The 14,590-nt window shown below is 33.1% G+C and overlaps 2 protein-coding genes across 3 annotated transcripts; both read right to left on the minus strand.

The window, feature by feature from the left end:
* Nucleotides 1-3,983: 3,983 nt before the first annotated feature.
* LOC114760214 (uncharacterized) lies at nucleotides 3,984-5,560 on the minus strand. Its single transcript, XM_028949477.1, has 4 exons — nucleotides 5,532-5,560; nucleotides 4,609-4,729; nucleotides 4,356-4,529; nucleotides 3,984-4,271 (listed from the first exon to the last, which is right to left on the minus strand). The coding sequence occupies exons 1-4, from the start codon at nucleotides 5,558-5,560 to the stop codon at nucleotides 3,984-3,986; spliced, it is 612 nt and encodes a 203-aa protein (XP_028805310.1).
* Nucleotides 5,561-9,654: 4,094 nt separating this feature from the next.
* LOC114760208 (protein N-lysine methyltransferase METTL21A) lies at nucleotides 9,655-14,363 on the minus strand. 2 transcript variants are annotated; one of them, XM_028949472.1, is made up of 8 exons: nucleotides 14,232-14,363; nucleotides 14,078-14,145; nucleotides 12,965-13,066; nucleotides 12,183-12,256; nucleotides 12,034-12,094; nucleotides 11,857-11,958; nucleotides 10,946-11,057; nucleotides 9,655-9,900 (listed from the first exon to the last, which is right to left on the minus strand). In XM_028949472.1, the coding sequence occupies exons 1-8, from the start codon at nucleotides 14,327-14,329 to the stop codon at nucleotides 9,780-9,782; spliced, it is 738 nt and encodes a 245-aa protein (XP_028805305.1). In that variant the 5' UTR covers nucleotides 14,330-14,363; the 3' UTR covers nucleotides 9,655-9,779. The 2 variants fall into 2 exon arrangements, with proteins under 2 accessions (XP_028805305.1, XP_028805304.1); XM_028949471.1 differs by having other exon boundaries at nucleotides 12,965-13,084.
* Between the last annotated feature and the right edge of the window lie 227 nt (nucleotides 14,364-14,590).

Below are 14,590 nucleotides of genomic sequence, written 5' to 3' on the forward strand. Positions count from 1 at the left end.
GAATTTAGTGGACAAAAATTTGGCAAATCACACGAAGTTGTCAATATTTTGTAAAAAGATTTGTTAAAAAGTTTAGAGTGAATGAAGATATGAAGAATATAAAACCCAAAAAAAAATTGCTTCATTTTGAAAGAAGCCGCGTCCTTGATTCGTCTAAAATGGTGCCACGGCTTTCATTTGTTATTTTTTAATTGAGTATTTTTGTTAAAAAAATTACCTTGTTTGTTTAACTTATCTTTTACTAATTCTTCCTCTCAAATAGATATTAGTCTATAAGACTGTGTGCTCTTTTTTTCATGTGATTGTTATTGGTGCTTTGAAACATAAGGTATGAAGTATGAAGGTCTTGCTTCTCCATTCACAAAAACAGACAAGAGATAGTCATGGCTCGCCTCTCTTTTTTATTTTAACAGAGCAGAGCAAAGGAATGGCAGGTCGTGTTCCAAATATAATAAACGGACACACGCATGCTATGCGCACAAATTAAAGTGATTTAATTGGGAATTGTATATGGCATTTTCATTAAAGTACGCATCATTCCTATTTATTTTTTCATTTATCTGCTAATGACACAGTAAATTTATTTGAGAAGAGCGAAGTACCTGTTATGATATGCTGATCGAGGATGGGATTAATGCTAGCATCTTCATTGGTTGTGTGCTGAAACCGGCTTTTCTTTGATTTGTGCAAAGTTGACTCTTGTATATAATGATTTGTATGATCTGTTGTTGAATTGTTTATTTCAGTCACTAGCACAAGATCTGTCTATAGAAATAGCACAAAGAAAAAGTAACTAATATTTTCCATTATAATATTTTTGTCGTTTATGTGTATATAGACATTCATTGTCCATATACACACATATATATTTAAGGAAAATAAGATTTTACATATATGGTTTGTATCGCGTCATCTCCATGAACTACCATTCCATTGTTAAATAGAGTCATGAGTCGTTTGATTGATGCACGTAATTTTGCCTTAGCAATAGGACAGAGAGAAAACAACTAACATACAACATGATAAGTAAAGGGAAACTTGCCTTGTTCAGAGCTTTGAAGGTTGATGCTGGATGCGGTCGGATCATCCATATAATATACAAAAAGAAACTCCAGATATTTGATATCTTTCTATTTGTCCATGCCGGCAGTGGATTGTGTGGTGAGTAAAAAGTAAATTTGATGCGAAGAGAGGGTAGTTGTGTGGGCACAAGATGGTAAAGCTCATGACAATATGTTAATCGCATTGCATTCCTCAATAGTGGTATTTGCCTCTCAATTATTGATGCTTAATTGGGTCATTCAATACCTTTTGTGATTCACTTTGTGCAGTAACGAACAGACTAAGCTGGCTGTTACATTGTAACGGACGAGGTGGTTTAATATTTACTGTTGATTGGGTCAGTTATGCTTGGATGATGGCATCCCTGTATTAGCGCTATCCGATCATTCTCTACCTTCTTTGATATTTGGTATACATTTATTATTCCTAAGTACAGGTGTAATTAAATAGTTGCATTTTCCGAAACGAAACCTGTTCCAAAGGTGATGCTATGAGACAAGCTTTGTTAATAATCGATGTAGGTAACCGTCACGAATTTTGGGTTGCCGATCTTTGTTAACTTGAGCAATAATCACTAAATCGTTTCATATGAGGATAAATTGGAATACCGAGTACAGTTATTTGGATAAATATAGGACCAAGTTTGTGAAGCACGAAGATGAACTTACTTCATCCCAAGATCTCCCTTGTGCAAGGCGTGGATATATAGGCGCATTAGGATTGGCAAATAATAGGTAATTGGAAACTGACACAAGTCTAAGCTGCAACGTCCATCACATTATGATTTTTGCGACTGAAAATGATCTGTGACATTTCTTCATGATATTATAATTATAATTTTCGAACTAAGACTTATCTCATTTACGAATGCATTAATCATCAGTGTGGAAATGTAACTCATCAATGTTTTTACAATCCAAATTGAAATAGTAATAAATTTCAAAGTAATTAATTGATAATTGATTGTGAAGTAGGTGAATGCATAGATGAATTTTATAGAAATATCCTGTAGAAAATATAAACAAAGTAAAAAACTGATAAATAATTTGATAGCAAAGAATATTGCAAAAATTTAATGAGCATGTGGAATAGCATATTAAAATATATGTCCAATAGTTAAAAATGTTGTGACTGTTGTTCTTCATGTGAGTTATATGTAAATCATAATACTTTGCACCTTTATTATTCGAATTCCTTAATTCATTTGATTTTAATGCATTCACTCGAATTTGATTTATTACATGTAACTAATGTTTGTAATAGAATGTCTTTAACAACACAAATGTTTGCTTGCAGCTAATAATGTGAGTACTGAGAGAGCTGAGAAATCACTCTTTATCTTTCTTTTCAATTAAGAAAAAGATGGAGGAAATTAAGGAAGATGCTTAGATTATTTGGGGGGGGAATATATTATATTAACCAATAATTTTACTAAGATCGTTCATATACTCAAATTAATTCATTGAGTTTTATATTTAGGACTTAAAGAGTATGATTTTTTCCCTGATTAGATTAGTGAAATATATGATTATTCAATGAAAACAGCTGATTACACAAATAGAGAGCCACAATTTAAAATCTAGAAACAGTCCAATAGCATGTCTTTTTTTCCGCTAAATATGTTATTCATCAATTAATTATTGTTAATATATTAAAAAAATGATATGTTCCGACTTGTTAATTAATGATCAATATTAATGAGTAATAGTAATAGTAACAAAATTGTGGAAATTGAATTAGTCTATTGAGTAATATATAAATTAGATAGATATGAACAATATCTAATTTTGTATATTTAAACATATTATTATTGATTTTGTTATTGTAAACATATTATTCACTCTTTATCTTTCTTTTCAATTAAGAAAAAGAGGGAGGAAATTAAGGAAGATGCTTAGATTATTTGGGGGGAATATATTATATTAACCAATAATTTAACTATGATCGTTGATATACTCAAATTAATTCATTGAGTTTTATATTTAGGACTTAAAGAGTATGATTTTTTCCCTGATTAGATCAGTGAAATATATGATTATTCAATGAAAATAGCTGATTACACAAATAGAGAACCACAATTTAAAATCTAGAAACAGTCCAATAGCATGTCTTTTTTTCCGCTAAATACGTTATTCATCAATTAATTATTGTTATTGTTAATATATTAAAAAATGATATGTTCCGACTTGTTAATTAATGATCAATATTAATGAGTAATAGTAATAGTAACAAATTGTGGAAATTGAATTAGTCTATTGAGTAATATATAAATTAGATAGATATGAATAATATCTAATTTTGTACATTTAAACATATTATTATTGATTTTGTTATTTTGAAGATTCATTAGTTGGAGCAAAATGAAATGTAGCTTCTTTAAACAAATTTAACAATTAAATCGAATAAAAATCTTACTAAAATTGTTAAATTAAATTAGATAAATATGACTCTTGGAAAAATTAAACATATAAGTTAGTGTTGGGAATTTATTAAAACTTTACAATTTTGGGGAGAGATGAAATCAGAAAGTTAAAATTATATGAAAATTTAATTAGTTATCTATAATCTCATCTAATTTGAAACAATAATGCATTTCAAATTAATCAATCTTGATAGTAATACAATATTCCAAAAACTTAATGAGTAAAAAAAATGTGATATGTAAATATATGCCGAGCAGCTAAAAATGCCGTGAGTTTTGGCATTCACGTGAGCTATATGTAAATTATATGTAAAGGATGATGAAAGATTTATAGATGAACTTCAAAAGTATCAATACTGAAACATTATTTCAATGATAGGTCTTTTACGTTAAGCAGTAATATGTCTATCAAGTAAAGAAAAAAAAATTGCGCAATCGAAACTCTTTAAAAACAAAAAGGCCTGCAACTGATAATGTCACCACTGATAGGGCTGAGAAATCAGTCCTCATCTTCCTTCTCCTTTTTGATGTTCTTCAAGGGCTTCATGTAGTTGGACTTCATAGTTGAGTTGGCAGACAATCTCATCTCGTCATCATCAATTGATGAATCAGGTGGATTCTTTTTACGCTTAGACAATGTGTTTGGAGAGCCATGCAACTGAGATATTAAGAGATCATTATCTACATCCAACATGCCACATGACAACAATGTTGTTGGTTGTGATGATGAAGTGTCAACTGTAGCCTTCTCATAAGTGATGTTTTCAGATTCATTAAGTTGACTTCCCTACATAATTGTGTGAAGGAGTTGTAACATGTTAGATTTAAACATTGAGCAGTGAGATATGATGAGGATGAGTTATCTGAATACCTCGATAGCAGAGTACGCAAAGTTTTTCAGCATCTTTTTATCGGTAGAGAACTGGATAACACCCATACTACTATTTCGATACCTAATATTGCTTTCTTTGATCTTTAGCTTGACGATCATTTCTTTCCCCACACAATTGCTCAATTCTTTTGGAAAAGAACCTGGGTTTTTGTCCTAAAATGGAACACGTTGGGGAAGTATAAAGGTTATAACATGAGTGTTGAGTTCAAGAAGTGCAATGTAAGAGTCATACCTTTGCTACCTTTGTCTTCAACTCCTCAGCTGAGAAGCCAATCAAATCATAAGCAAGACGATTGAAAAATATGATTGAACATATGCCCGTTGAATCAAACACCGTGTAATGGAGCTTAAATCTATGAAACAATATGAAATAGTGTTTCAGCTGCATTTTCATTTTTCATTGGTTGAAACATAAATAGTGTAGACGTTTGCTCATTTTGTAGAGAGATTTACAAATAATCTTACTTAGGCTCAATAGTCAACACATCACCCGTACAGCTTTTGCATTTTAGTTTGTCATTTTCATATACAGGTTTACGATCGCATGAGCACCCATCGTAGGTCCAGCCATAAGCAATCTCAATCTTTTGGATGCAAACCTTGGTTACAACTTCACACGGCTATTTTCAAAGAACGAATGTTGTCAATAAAAATCTTATGATAACTAAGATAAAAGAAAAACGACATTTGAGAAACAAAGAAGCTAAGATTTATTGATCCTGACGTGGGGCAAAAAATATACATTATAATTTATGTTTGTTAGAAAAATATATGTAAAATCTTATATGCACCAAACATATACAGAACATATAACAAAATCATCGACATATATATAATCGAGGTAGGAAACAAATAATCAGCACAGACATACATATAAATAAGAAGCATATATAAAAATATATATAGTATAGCAAAAATCATTCTTCCTTGGTTTGTCAAGAATATAAATAATATTTTGCATTTAGATGTGAGATGTAACGTGAAATTTAGTATTAGGAGTTTATTAAACCTTTAAAAATATGGGAAAACATGAATTAGATATGAAAAATTAGATCGTAATTTTATTAACTATAATGCACATCGAGACAATAATAATTTCCAAATTAATTAATTAATTAATTAACTATTGAATATTGTTAAGAGACATCATGTTACCTTAGTAATTGCGAAGAGTTCAGCCACATGTATTCTTATTGGAAATGTTAACATTGGCTCATTGTCTACAACTTGGTAATCTGCACTGGAAAGTTGAGAGAAACGCTGCCTACCTTCAGGTATTTCGTCAAGGCAGCAACAATAATAATAAAAATGATTAAGATTTTTTAGTCACTGCAAACATCAATAAATATTTATGAATCGTAAATATGTATTGGTCAAATATCTTTTCGTGGGGCTTCACCTTTGAAGCAGGTCATGGGCATCTGGAATGTTAGGGTTGAACAAAACTTTAGTTGCTTCAAACACGTTGCTAATATGGCCATATGCTAATAATATGCCAATCAGAGTGTTAGGATCATGGAATTGATTTTTGTTTAAATGAAAATATGTTTGTGGTACCTTGTTGGTGGTTTAACCTTCCAAATCTGACCACCACAATAATAGGATGCTCCAACCCTTGAGGCTTGCTGTTATATGTGTTTACAGCGCAGTTACCAAACAACACCACCTTTATTGTGCTCTCACTGTAGGAAATATGTTGCAACTTTAGTCAAAATTAGAGAATGACAGTAGTAGGAGGATAAAGTGATGACAATTAAGGTTGTTACTATTGATTAGAAAGAGTCAGGGTCATTGTTTTCGAAGTCCCAAACTCGTTTTTGAAGTCTTTCAAATTCCCAAGTGCCTGGAGGAAGCCGATCACATCTACACAGAATATATGATATTATAATTTTTATTGCAGTGAAAAGCAAACTTTGGAAAGGGAACTTAAATGAAATGTTTATATACTAACCAATAAATCCTTCATTCTTTGCAGTGTATTCAGCAATATCCTTGATGGGAATGAAGTTGAAAGACTCTTTGGGAATGGGCAAATCCAATTCTTCAAAGTATGTTGTATTGTGGAACTTTAGCCTCCAACAATGTGAGGTCACTCTATACTTGTCATCATTGCCAACTATCTGAAAGTTTTCACAATGGTACACTCTACCCTCTTTAGGGTCATTCTTGTACCGCTCAATCAAGCTCTTTTGTGTTGCAAAACCTTCTATTCTTGAACCCTATTCAAATTTTGAATTGTCATTTAAGAGTGTTATTTATCTTAAATAAATAGTCAATAACGAACATTAACTCGCCTGCTCATCTACAAGGAGCATTCCAATCCTCCAAGGAGCATATGGGGGAGCCTTCTTATAGGAAACCCACTTCCTAAGGACTCGAGCAACAATTGTCCAGGTCTCTTTACTATTATTGATATCTTTTATCATGTCTCGATCAGTGCTTGCCATGTTATGATAATGGTATAATTGACACCCGCTAACAAAGCTACAGCAAACACAAGTTTAATGTAGTAAGGCATTAAATAACATTACATATAAATTGCACAAAATACATGGTATATACATGGCATAAGATAAACAGACAAGCAAAGTGTAAAAGGCTTAGATTGGGAGATGGCAATAAAGGAGACCCATCACAGAATTTTGAATACTAGTCAAATCCTCGTTAACCGTTGAATTCAGAGTTTTAAACACTAATAATGCATGATTTTTGCATAACTATTAGCAGCTTCATGGTTATTTTATTTCAATTTGCATGGTATCCTAAGGCTTCAATATATCAAATATACCAAAAGGTGGTTTTTTTCTGGACACTAATGGGATGAAAAGCAGTTGGAATCTCTGACTAATTCAATATAGGGGCTGGCCAAAATGTTTCAAGATTAGTCGAAATTGTAGCTTGTAAATATTAAACGTAGCATTCCTTAGTTCATATATGGAATTCGTACATCCAAATGGATTTTGGATGGCCTACATTTAATTTAAAATTTTCATGTACTTTCAATAGATTTTTATTTCAATAGACATCACTACTTTTAAATGATCAAAAATTATATTAAACTTTTTAAAAAGTGTAATGCAACAACCAGAATCATAATCTGTAAAAATCAACCAATCAAAATTCAATTGAAAATGCTTTCACATTCTTATTAATAATGAATAAGATTAAATATTTTGGATGACAAGCAAATTTCAACAACCAGAATCATAATCTGTAACAATCAAATCTAAATAGATACATGTGGGAAGAGGCTGGCAGAAGAAGTGTATTCCTATCAATTCAAAATTCACAATAATAAATAAAAAGGTTATGATAGAATTTCAAGTGAGGAAATGTGCATAGCAACCTGATATAAAATGAAATCAATTCAATTCATTCAACTTCAAATCATCAATTTTCAAATAAGTAGTTCTAATGTAAATGCAAATATAAAATAACAGCTAAAAGGTTATGAGAGAACTTGAAGTGAGAGGAGAATGTACCTAATGCTGATATAAATATAAAATAACAGCTAAAAGGTTATGAGAGAACTTGAAGTGAGGGGAGAACACGCCTAATGTTGAATGAGGTTAACAATAGTGCATTGTCAAGTAGAGGTTGTGGTACTTAAATTAAAATATGATGAATTGAATGTCTTATAACTGTTCAGTAAATGAAATAATAATTGAGGAAGTAAATCGGATGACATTATTGTGGCCGTCTATCTTATGCATTTAAGGAGGAAATAATTAGCCGCAAGCATTCATCGCAATGTAACGGCTAGACAAAACATACAATGGAGGGAACTGTAGAGCCATAGCAATATATTAATTATTAGATGAAAAAATAAAATAGAATTGCAATTTCATTTTATGTAAAATAGTTCAGTACATCCAAAAAAAACAACGCTCCGTTGGCACCTAAATTAGGCCGCTACTGCGTTGCTCTACAATTCAAGGGCTGCAAAGATTCTTGAGATCCTCCTCTGTAGCACACCAGGCTGGTATTGTTTTCGAAACATGTGGATAAAGATCCTTGTAGGAGTTCCTGATGGTTCCTTCTGCAACTCCGGTGGCAACTGATATATCTGCCACCAAATCAAATACATTTGTAGAAACTGCACGGCCATAAGCTCAGAATGCCCAAATAAAGATAAAGATGAAAACCATTTACTATGTAAATGTAAAACTAATTCGATCCAAAATTTAAAATCTCTCCGTAACTGCAAATGAAATTCAACAGATAATTTTCACAAACAATGGAATCCATCAATGCTCTGTACTAAATGCCTACAGAACTAAACTTCCACTCTAAATAGAATAACAAACCTTTCAGAGGTTTCTGATCGTCTGAAAGTTGAGTTATGATATATATAACAGCTGCAGCAATAGATATGGGGCTCCTCTTGGAAGATCAGAAAACTCATCAGCATCGGTCGTGACAGAGTTAAATCTACGAGCATGGAGAGGACCAGGGACGACGCTGAAAGATCAATATTTATGGATAGGGTGCAGCTTGAAGATTTCGAGCATAGAGAAAATAGGAGTCGCGTATGAAATCTTTCACAATGCAGGAGAGGAGCGCTTGGTTGGGGGAAGGACCAGGGACGACGCTGAAAGATCCATGCATCACAGAGATGTCCGTAATTCCTGAAAGAATTGCTTCGTGGGGGAAAGACTATAGACGACACTAGAGGAAGATGGCCGTGGCCGTAGCTCCAGAAAGAATTGCTTGGTGGGAGAAAGACCAGAGATGATGCCAGACGAAAGAAGGGTTACAGCCAGAGATGATTGGGCAGACTGAGGATTGTCTAGGAGAGCGGGTAGGAGCTGGACAGCCCATGGTATAATAATTCACATAGGCCCAACCTGCCAGACCCGTTTTGCCTGATTCGGGTAGCACGAGATTTCATAATAGGATTTACAATCAATTAGGTATAAATGGAATGAGACTACAACATCAAAATTTGAATAAAATATAAGGCTAAATATATTTTATTTGGAAAATATTTATTATTTCCATGGATACAAAAGTAACATAACAGCGTAAAATAAAAACTTTATGAAAAAAGGATCCTTGATGGATCGTAAAGACAGTGGTTAGAGAAAATGGAAGAGATTTAATTAGGGCATTTTAGTATTTTAAATTTATATTTTAATATCTGGTCTTCCTAAATAATTACACTTTTTAACGTCTTTCTTGATAAATATCATTTTTTTCTAGGTCCTATCAAATTTTCCCAAGAAATTTTGGCATGCGCCTCGGGTCTCGAAAGAACATGTTATGAAATTGCAACATGTAAACACTTCGTCACAATTTAATATATTATTAGCTACTTAAATAAGTTCATCAACATCAAAATCTGTTAAGGAATTTCACAGAACAGAAAAAACCATATTTGTCTGATGAGATATTTTAACAGTACTAGTTTAGAGTAATCTCAAAGATGACTCCCTCGAGATTCCCAACAATACGCCTAGTCCCAGGCAACTCTTTCATCTGTAATCCGTGCTTAGAAGCTTCATTAGTGACCATTAAGTCGATGCTGCAAAGGGAGGCAATTTAATTAAATGAGAAGTGCTAAGAATTTAGATCAAAACCATAAACATGGCTATTGCTAGTAACCAACGAAATCAAGTGTTAAGTACAGAACTAGCTAAGGCTGTCTACAGTTCAATAATTTCATGGTTATGGCATATATCTGTACTGTTTCTTAGACATGCAAAAGAATCATAAGCTCAGCAGAACAATAAAAGACATTTTCCTGGCACAAGTTACGCTACAAGGGGTAATAGGTTATGAATATTCATTGAAGCTCCTGGACACCATGGAAGGTGCACGAGTTCAGTTCCAAGAAAAATCATGGATGTTCCTTGGAAAAATAAATCTTGAACTCTGTTAATACTCCAACAGGAACTTAAAAAGTAGCAAAGACTCCAGGGTAAAATTCTAATTCCTCACCGCTTGCTTTGTTAAAAAAAGGTAAGGAAGTTAATACCCCTCAACTCTCAATCTTGCAAGGTGACGGAGAGATTTTGATACTGAGTCATGAGGATGAGTTGAAAGATTTTGGCACTAAGCAATGAGGATTAGATAAGATTTTGATACCAAGCAATAATGAGGTAGAAAATGGTTTTAAAGTTTCAGATTAGCAATGATTGCTCTACCCTATTTCCAGTTCGTTGAGGAATTAAATTTTAACTCAAAATTCCTGAATAACATTTTTTCACCAATTCAGCGCCCTTACACCTGTTATTATCAGAAGATGCGGACCAAACTAAAAATTTCACCATACTCTTGTCCAACAAACTGGGCCAATATCAGCTAAATATTTCCACGTGGGAAGGTCCTAAAAGGCAATAAAGTATATGCACTGAATATGGATATTTTGCAAATTTTAATGTCATGATAAGATAATTATATCTAAAATGGTAAACCTTGAACTCAACAAATGAAAAATAACAAATATGAAAGAAAATACATGATACAAGCATCATGCTGTGAACACAGATGAGCAACAGAGAGACGCTTGTCAAAGTAAACAATTACACAAAGACGCCAGGATTAACAAAGCCAGGTAGGTTACTTACGTTTTTGCTCGTGATACATATGCTAGTATGAATTTGCATTTTCTGTCCTCTTTTATCAGCAGCAGCACCTTAACGGTATCAAAAAGCAGAGGAATGCTTGACTGTTGAAAGCTTATGCATTGTCAAGATTTCTCAAATAAATTTTTCTCCAATGAAAGGGGGGTATTATAGCACATAATCTTTGGCCAAAAAATAAAAATAAAAAATAGCACATAATCTGAACAGATGCAGTTATGTTCCTTTCCTAGCATCAATCAATTTACATAATTCCATTCAGCAAAGATCTAACACGTTAAGGAGGAAATTGAAAACTTTGACCATGTCTATGTGTATTTGTTTTAAAACTCCAACACAAGCAAGCCATGAGGGTTTCAACAAGAAAAAGCAATATCTTTCTAAAAGTTTTCACAATAATGATGGGATTGATGGGGAACAGAAAGGGGCATCCCATATTTCATTTCTAAAGCACTAAACTCAAATGTGATGAAACTAAGAGTTCAGGTGATGACAAGACTCTAAAATATCTTGAAACCAATGGCAGTTTCAGTAAAAAAACAGCAGATCTAATGACAAAGATTATATCCTCAGTCTTGAGTGTTTATTCAAGTCTCAATGGTAAAAATTTTTCTTGCTGAGCAACCATTGATCTAATTCCTAATTCCCAACCGGAAAAGGATAGCTTGGTGGAATGCCTGAGATAATTGTATAGCCAATATTTATTTCTCATGGGGGGCATACAAAACAATCATCTGATCTTTAAATAGCAACTATATAGAAAACTGAATCGTTGGCTTGGGCAGATGATATGCATGATTGTTTCAATCAACTTCTATACTTCTACCCTAAGCTGAAAAACGCATTCTTGCATTTATGTCTTTCTAATAAAGTAAGATACGATATACTATGGATATATATGTCAGCTCCAAGAATGAAGTCGAATCCTCCAGGATGATTCTGTAAAATTCGGTTGACATGGTCGGAGTTGCCCCATTCTAGTTTCTCAGCACTTAATCCTGCAAATATATACAATTGAATGTAAAATTAATACATCCAATCACCTATTTTCTTATAGAAGTTTTTGTTCTAACCATGAGAAGTAGGACAATTATTCTCAGGAATTGAATGCAGCTCTATATTTTTCTTCAGGATCTGAGGGTAGATATCAGATTAGTCTACATAGACAACAAGCTAGAGATATACTTCTATTGGCGCCACAAACATGATTTCCTGTCCTTACCTTGAGCACTTCTTCATTATGATCCGTTAACACAACTTTCTGGCAGAATCTACTGCAAAGTATGCCAGTAACACCTGTAATTATGAAGTAGCAACCACCAAGGAGATAAAGCACGAAATAAGAAAAGACAGTTTCTAAGTAAAAGAAATTCAAGAAGCAAAGCAAATAAAATAAAATATCAAAAAGTGAAGTAGTTCAATTTACTAAAACAAAGGAAAAGGGGAGAACGAGTAATTTCACAGTTTCAATGTCATGAAATTGGGAATATTACAAGAAATCATCATTTCTCCTAACAAACATCAAAGAATCTGCTCCCCCTTCGCTGACCTTGTGCTTCTAAGAAAAGAAACACGTGCACACATGCAACACACTTAAACCCTTGTTTTACCATTATCATTGTTATTAAAATACTTTACATTAGTTCAACCAAAAAATGCTCCACATTAGGCGGAGGAAGATAAAGTGACTGTCAATAAGCTTCCCACCAGTTTGGCACTCGAAGTGTTAGTAAGTTCTATCGTTATGATATTATCAGTAGAGGCAACGCATAAGAAAATCACTAAAAGAAATATTGTTATACGCATTGCACCACGTGATTCTCCACCGACAACTTCCACGCATAGGGGAAATTTTCTGATATCTAACTGCTGTACGCACAATCAATTATGTAGTTCTAAGTCAGAATACCAATATTATATGATCACAACTTTCATATTCTCTATTAAACCGTTTTCATCTTTCTACAACAGGAAATATTTTCTCTTTAGGTGTAAAATACATACCAACACCAGAACCTAATTCAATGGCAGTGCAACCCTGAAGGATCTCAGTATTTTTTGAAAGATAATCATTTAGCAGAATGGCTCCGGGCCACACCACCTGCCCTGTCAAATCAAAATCGGCTGATAAAAAGGACAATTAGTATCATGACTCAAATTAAGGAAAAGAAAAGGAAAGCAAGGATATCCAACAAAAGAACACAAACAATCACACAACTAATTTAAACCAAATAGAGAGGTCAAACACTAGTATGACAAGGCTCGTACCTTAATATATTAAATCTCAATAAGTCAAAACCTTCAACATCCAATCCCTCCCAACCCTCTCACAATCATCTTTCCATTTAAGGTCAAATAGGGAACGGACTTTATTTTTATCATTATAATTATTATTAAAAACATTGCACATAAAATGGATAATAATTCTAGACAATGACTCCACAGATTTTACACTCTAGACAATGACTGTGTGGGGCAGTATTTGATCAATATAATGAATTCAAACTTGGTTATTGGTTAAATAGTCTCAGAATTATTTACCAAGGAAAGGGAATAGCACAGCACATGGCTAGCGGCGCTAATAAATCATTATAATAAATTGAGTTACAAAGGGAGGTGCACTTCAAAATAACAACACGCTGTTTCCTTACTGCAATACTCCATCCAAGTGAAAAGATTGACCATGATAAGGGAGTTTAAAGAAATGGCCAATGGGCCATCAAATTGTTTACTTCGTGATTATTCTGGTTTCTTCTCTCTAGTCTTACATGGATATTGAAAATGAGATGTATCAAATAGCATCGGAACTCACCTCAGGTTCAAGCAAACATATTCACAAGAGTACAGGAAAAAAAAAACTTTCATTAACGAGTTATAAGTGTTGAATTGCAGAGTCAAATGCATCCCTATACCGTGATTATGAATAGAGTGATTTATCTTATATGTGTAGGCAGAAATGAGGCTGAGAACATAACCCCAAAAAAAGATAGGAAATGTAGTTTTGTCGCAATCAAACTTGATAGATAGTTCAGCAACGGAAGCATCTCATATTTTTTTAAAAAGAAATCTAAAAAAGGTAAAAGCTTCAAAATGGGTCGGAAGTAACCAGTAACTCACTCGAAGCGGCATGAAGAGAGAAGAGTTGAAGTTCTTGAGACCCAAATGTAAAATTCGTCAGCTGGTAGCTTCGAAAATCCAATATAGCTCCATTACAAACAAAGAAGTAATTATGATATATACAAAGCAGATAGAGAAAGTACAAGGAAGCTACTTGTCATTGATGAAAAAGGCTTCATCCAAGCTAATGGTGTCATCATCATCTTCTTCTTCTTCATGGCGATGTGGTTCCTGATTTCGTATTTCCTCCATATTCAACACTACCACAGTTTGGAATGGGCAGGGTTTTGCTTTGCTGAAGACTGCGTCTTGAGAGGGAAAGCGGGGAACGGAAAAACGAATTTCCTATAGTGGGTTTTTACTTTTTACCCTTTTTTTTTAAACATGCTTTTAATCATTAATCATACTTTCAAATTTATAATTTAAATGAATAAGACTATATGTGACTTAAATTATTTGGAATACACACACATTTATAACATAAAATAGGTAATTAATGGCATAGCTTTTTTT

This window comes from Neltuma alba, unplaced genomic scaffold (genome assembly GCF_004799145.2).
Source record: "Neltuma alba isolate B1F8T4 unplaced genomic scaffold, ASM479914v2 tig00010948_pilon, whole genome shotgun sequence".
Taxonomy (NCBI): domain Eukaryota; kingdom Viridiplantae; phylum Streptophyta; class Magnoliopsida; order Fabales; family Fabaceae; genus Neltuma; species Neltuma alba.

Excerpts from the sequence above, each read along its gene's own strand:
- LOC114760208 (XM_028949471.1), bottom strand. The coding sequence starts at position 14,329 with ATGGAGGAAATACGAAATCAGGAACCACATCGCCATGAAGAAGAAGAA. Across the intron at positions 12,257-12,964 it reads TGAATTAGGTTCTGGTGTTG|GTGTTACTGGCATACTTTGC; the intron begins GTATGTATTTTA and ends TCATAATTACAG. Across the intron at positions 9,901-10,945 it reads TATGTATCACGAGCAAAAAC|CATCGACTTAATGGTCACTA; the intron begins GTAAGTAACCTA and ends CTCCCTTTGCAG.
- LOC114760214 (XM_028949477.1), bottom strand. The coding sequence starts at position 5,560 with ATGTGGCTGAACTCTTCGCAATTACTAAG. Across the intron at positions 4,730-5,531 it reads AACTCTTCGCAATTACTAAG|ATTTAAGCTCCATTACACGG; the intron begins GTAACATGATGT and ends ATTGTTTCATAG. Across the intron at positions 4,272-4,355 it reads TTGCGTACTCTGCTATCGAG|GGAAGTCAACTTAATGAATC; the intron begins GTATTCAGATAA and ends ACAATTATGTAG.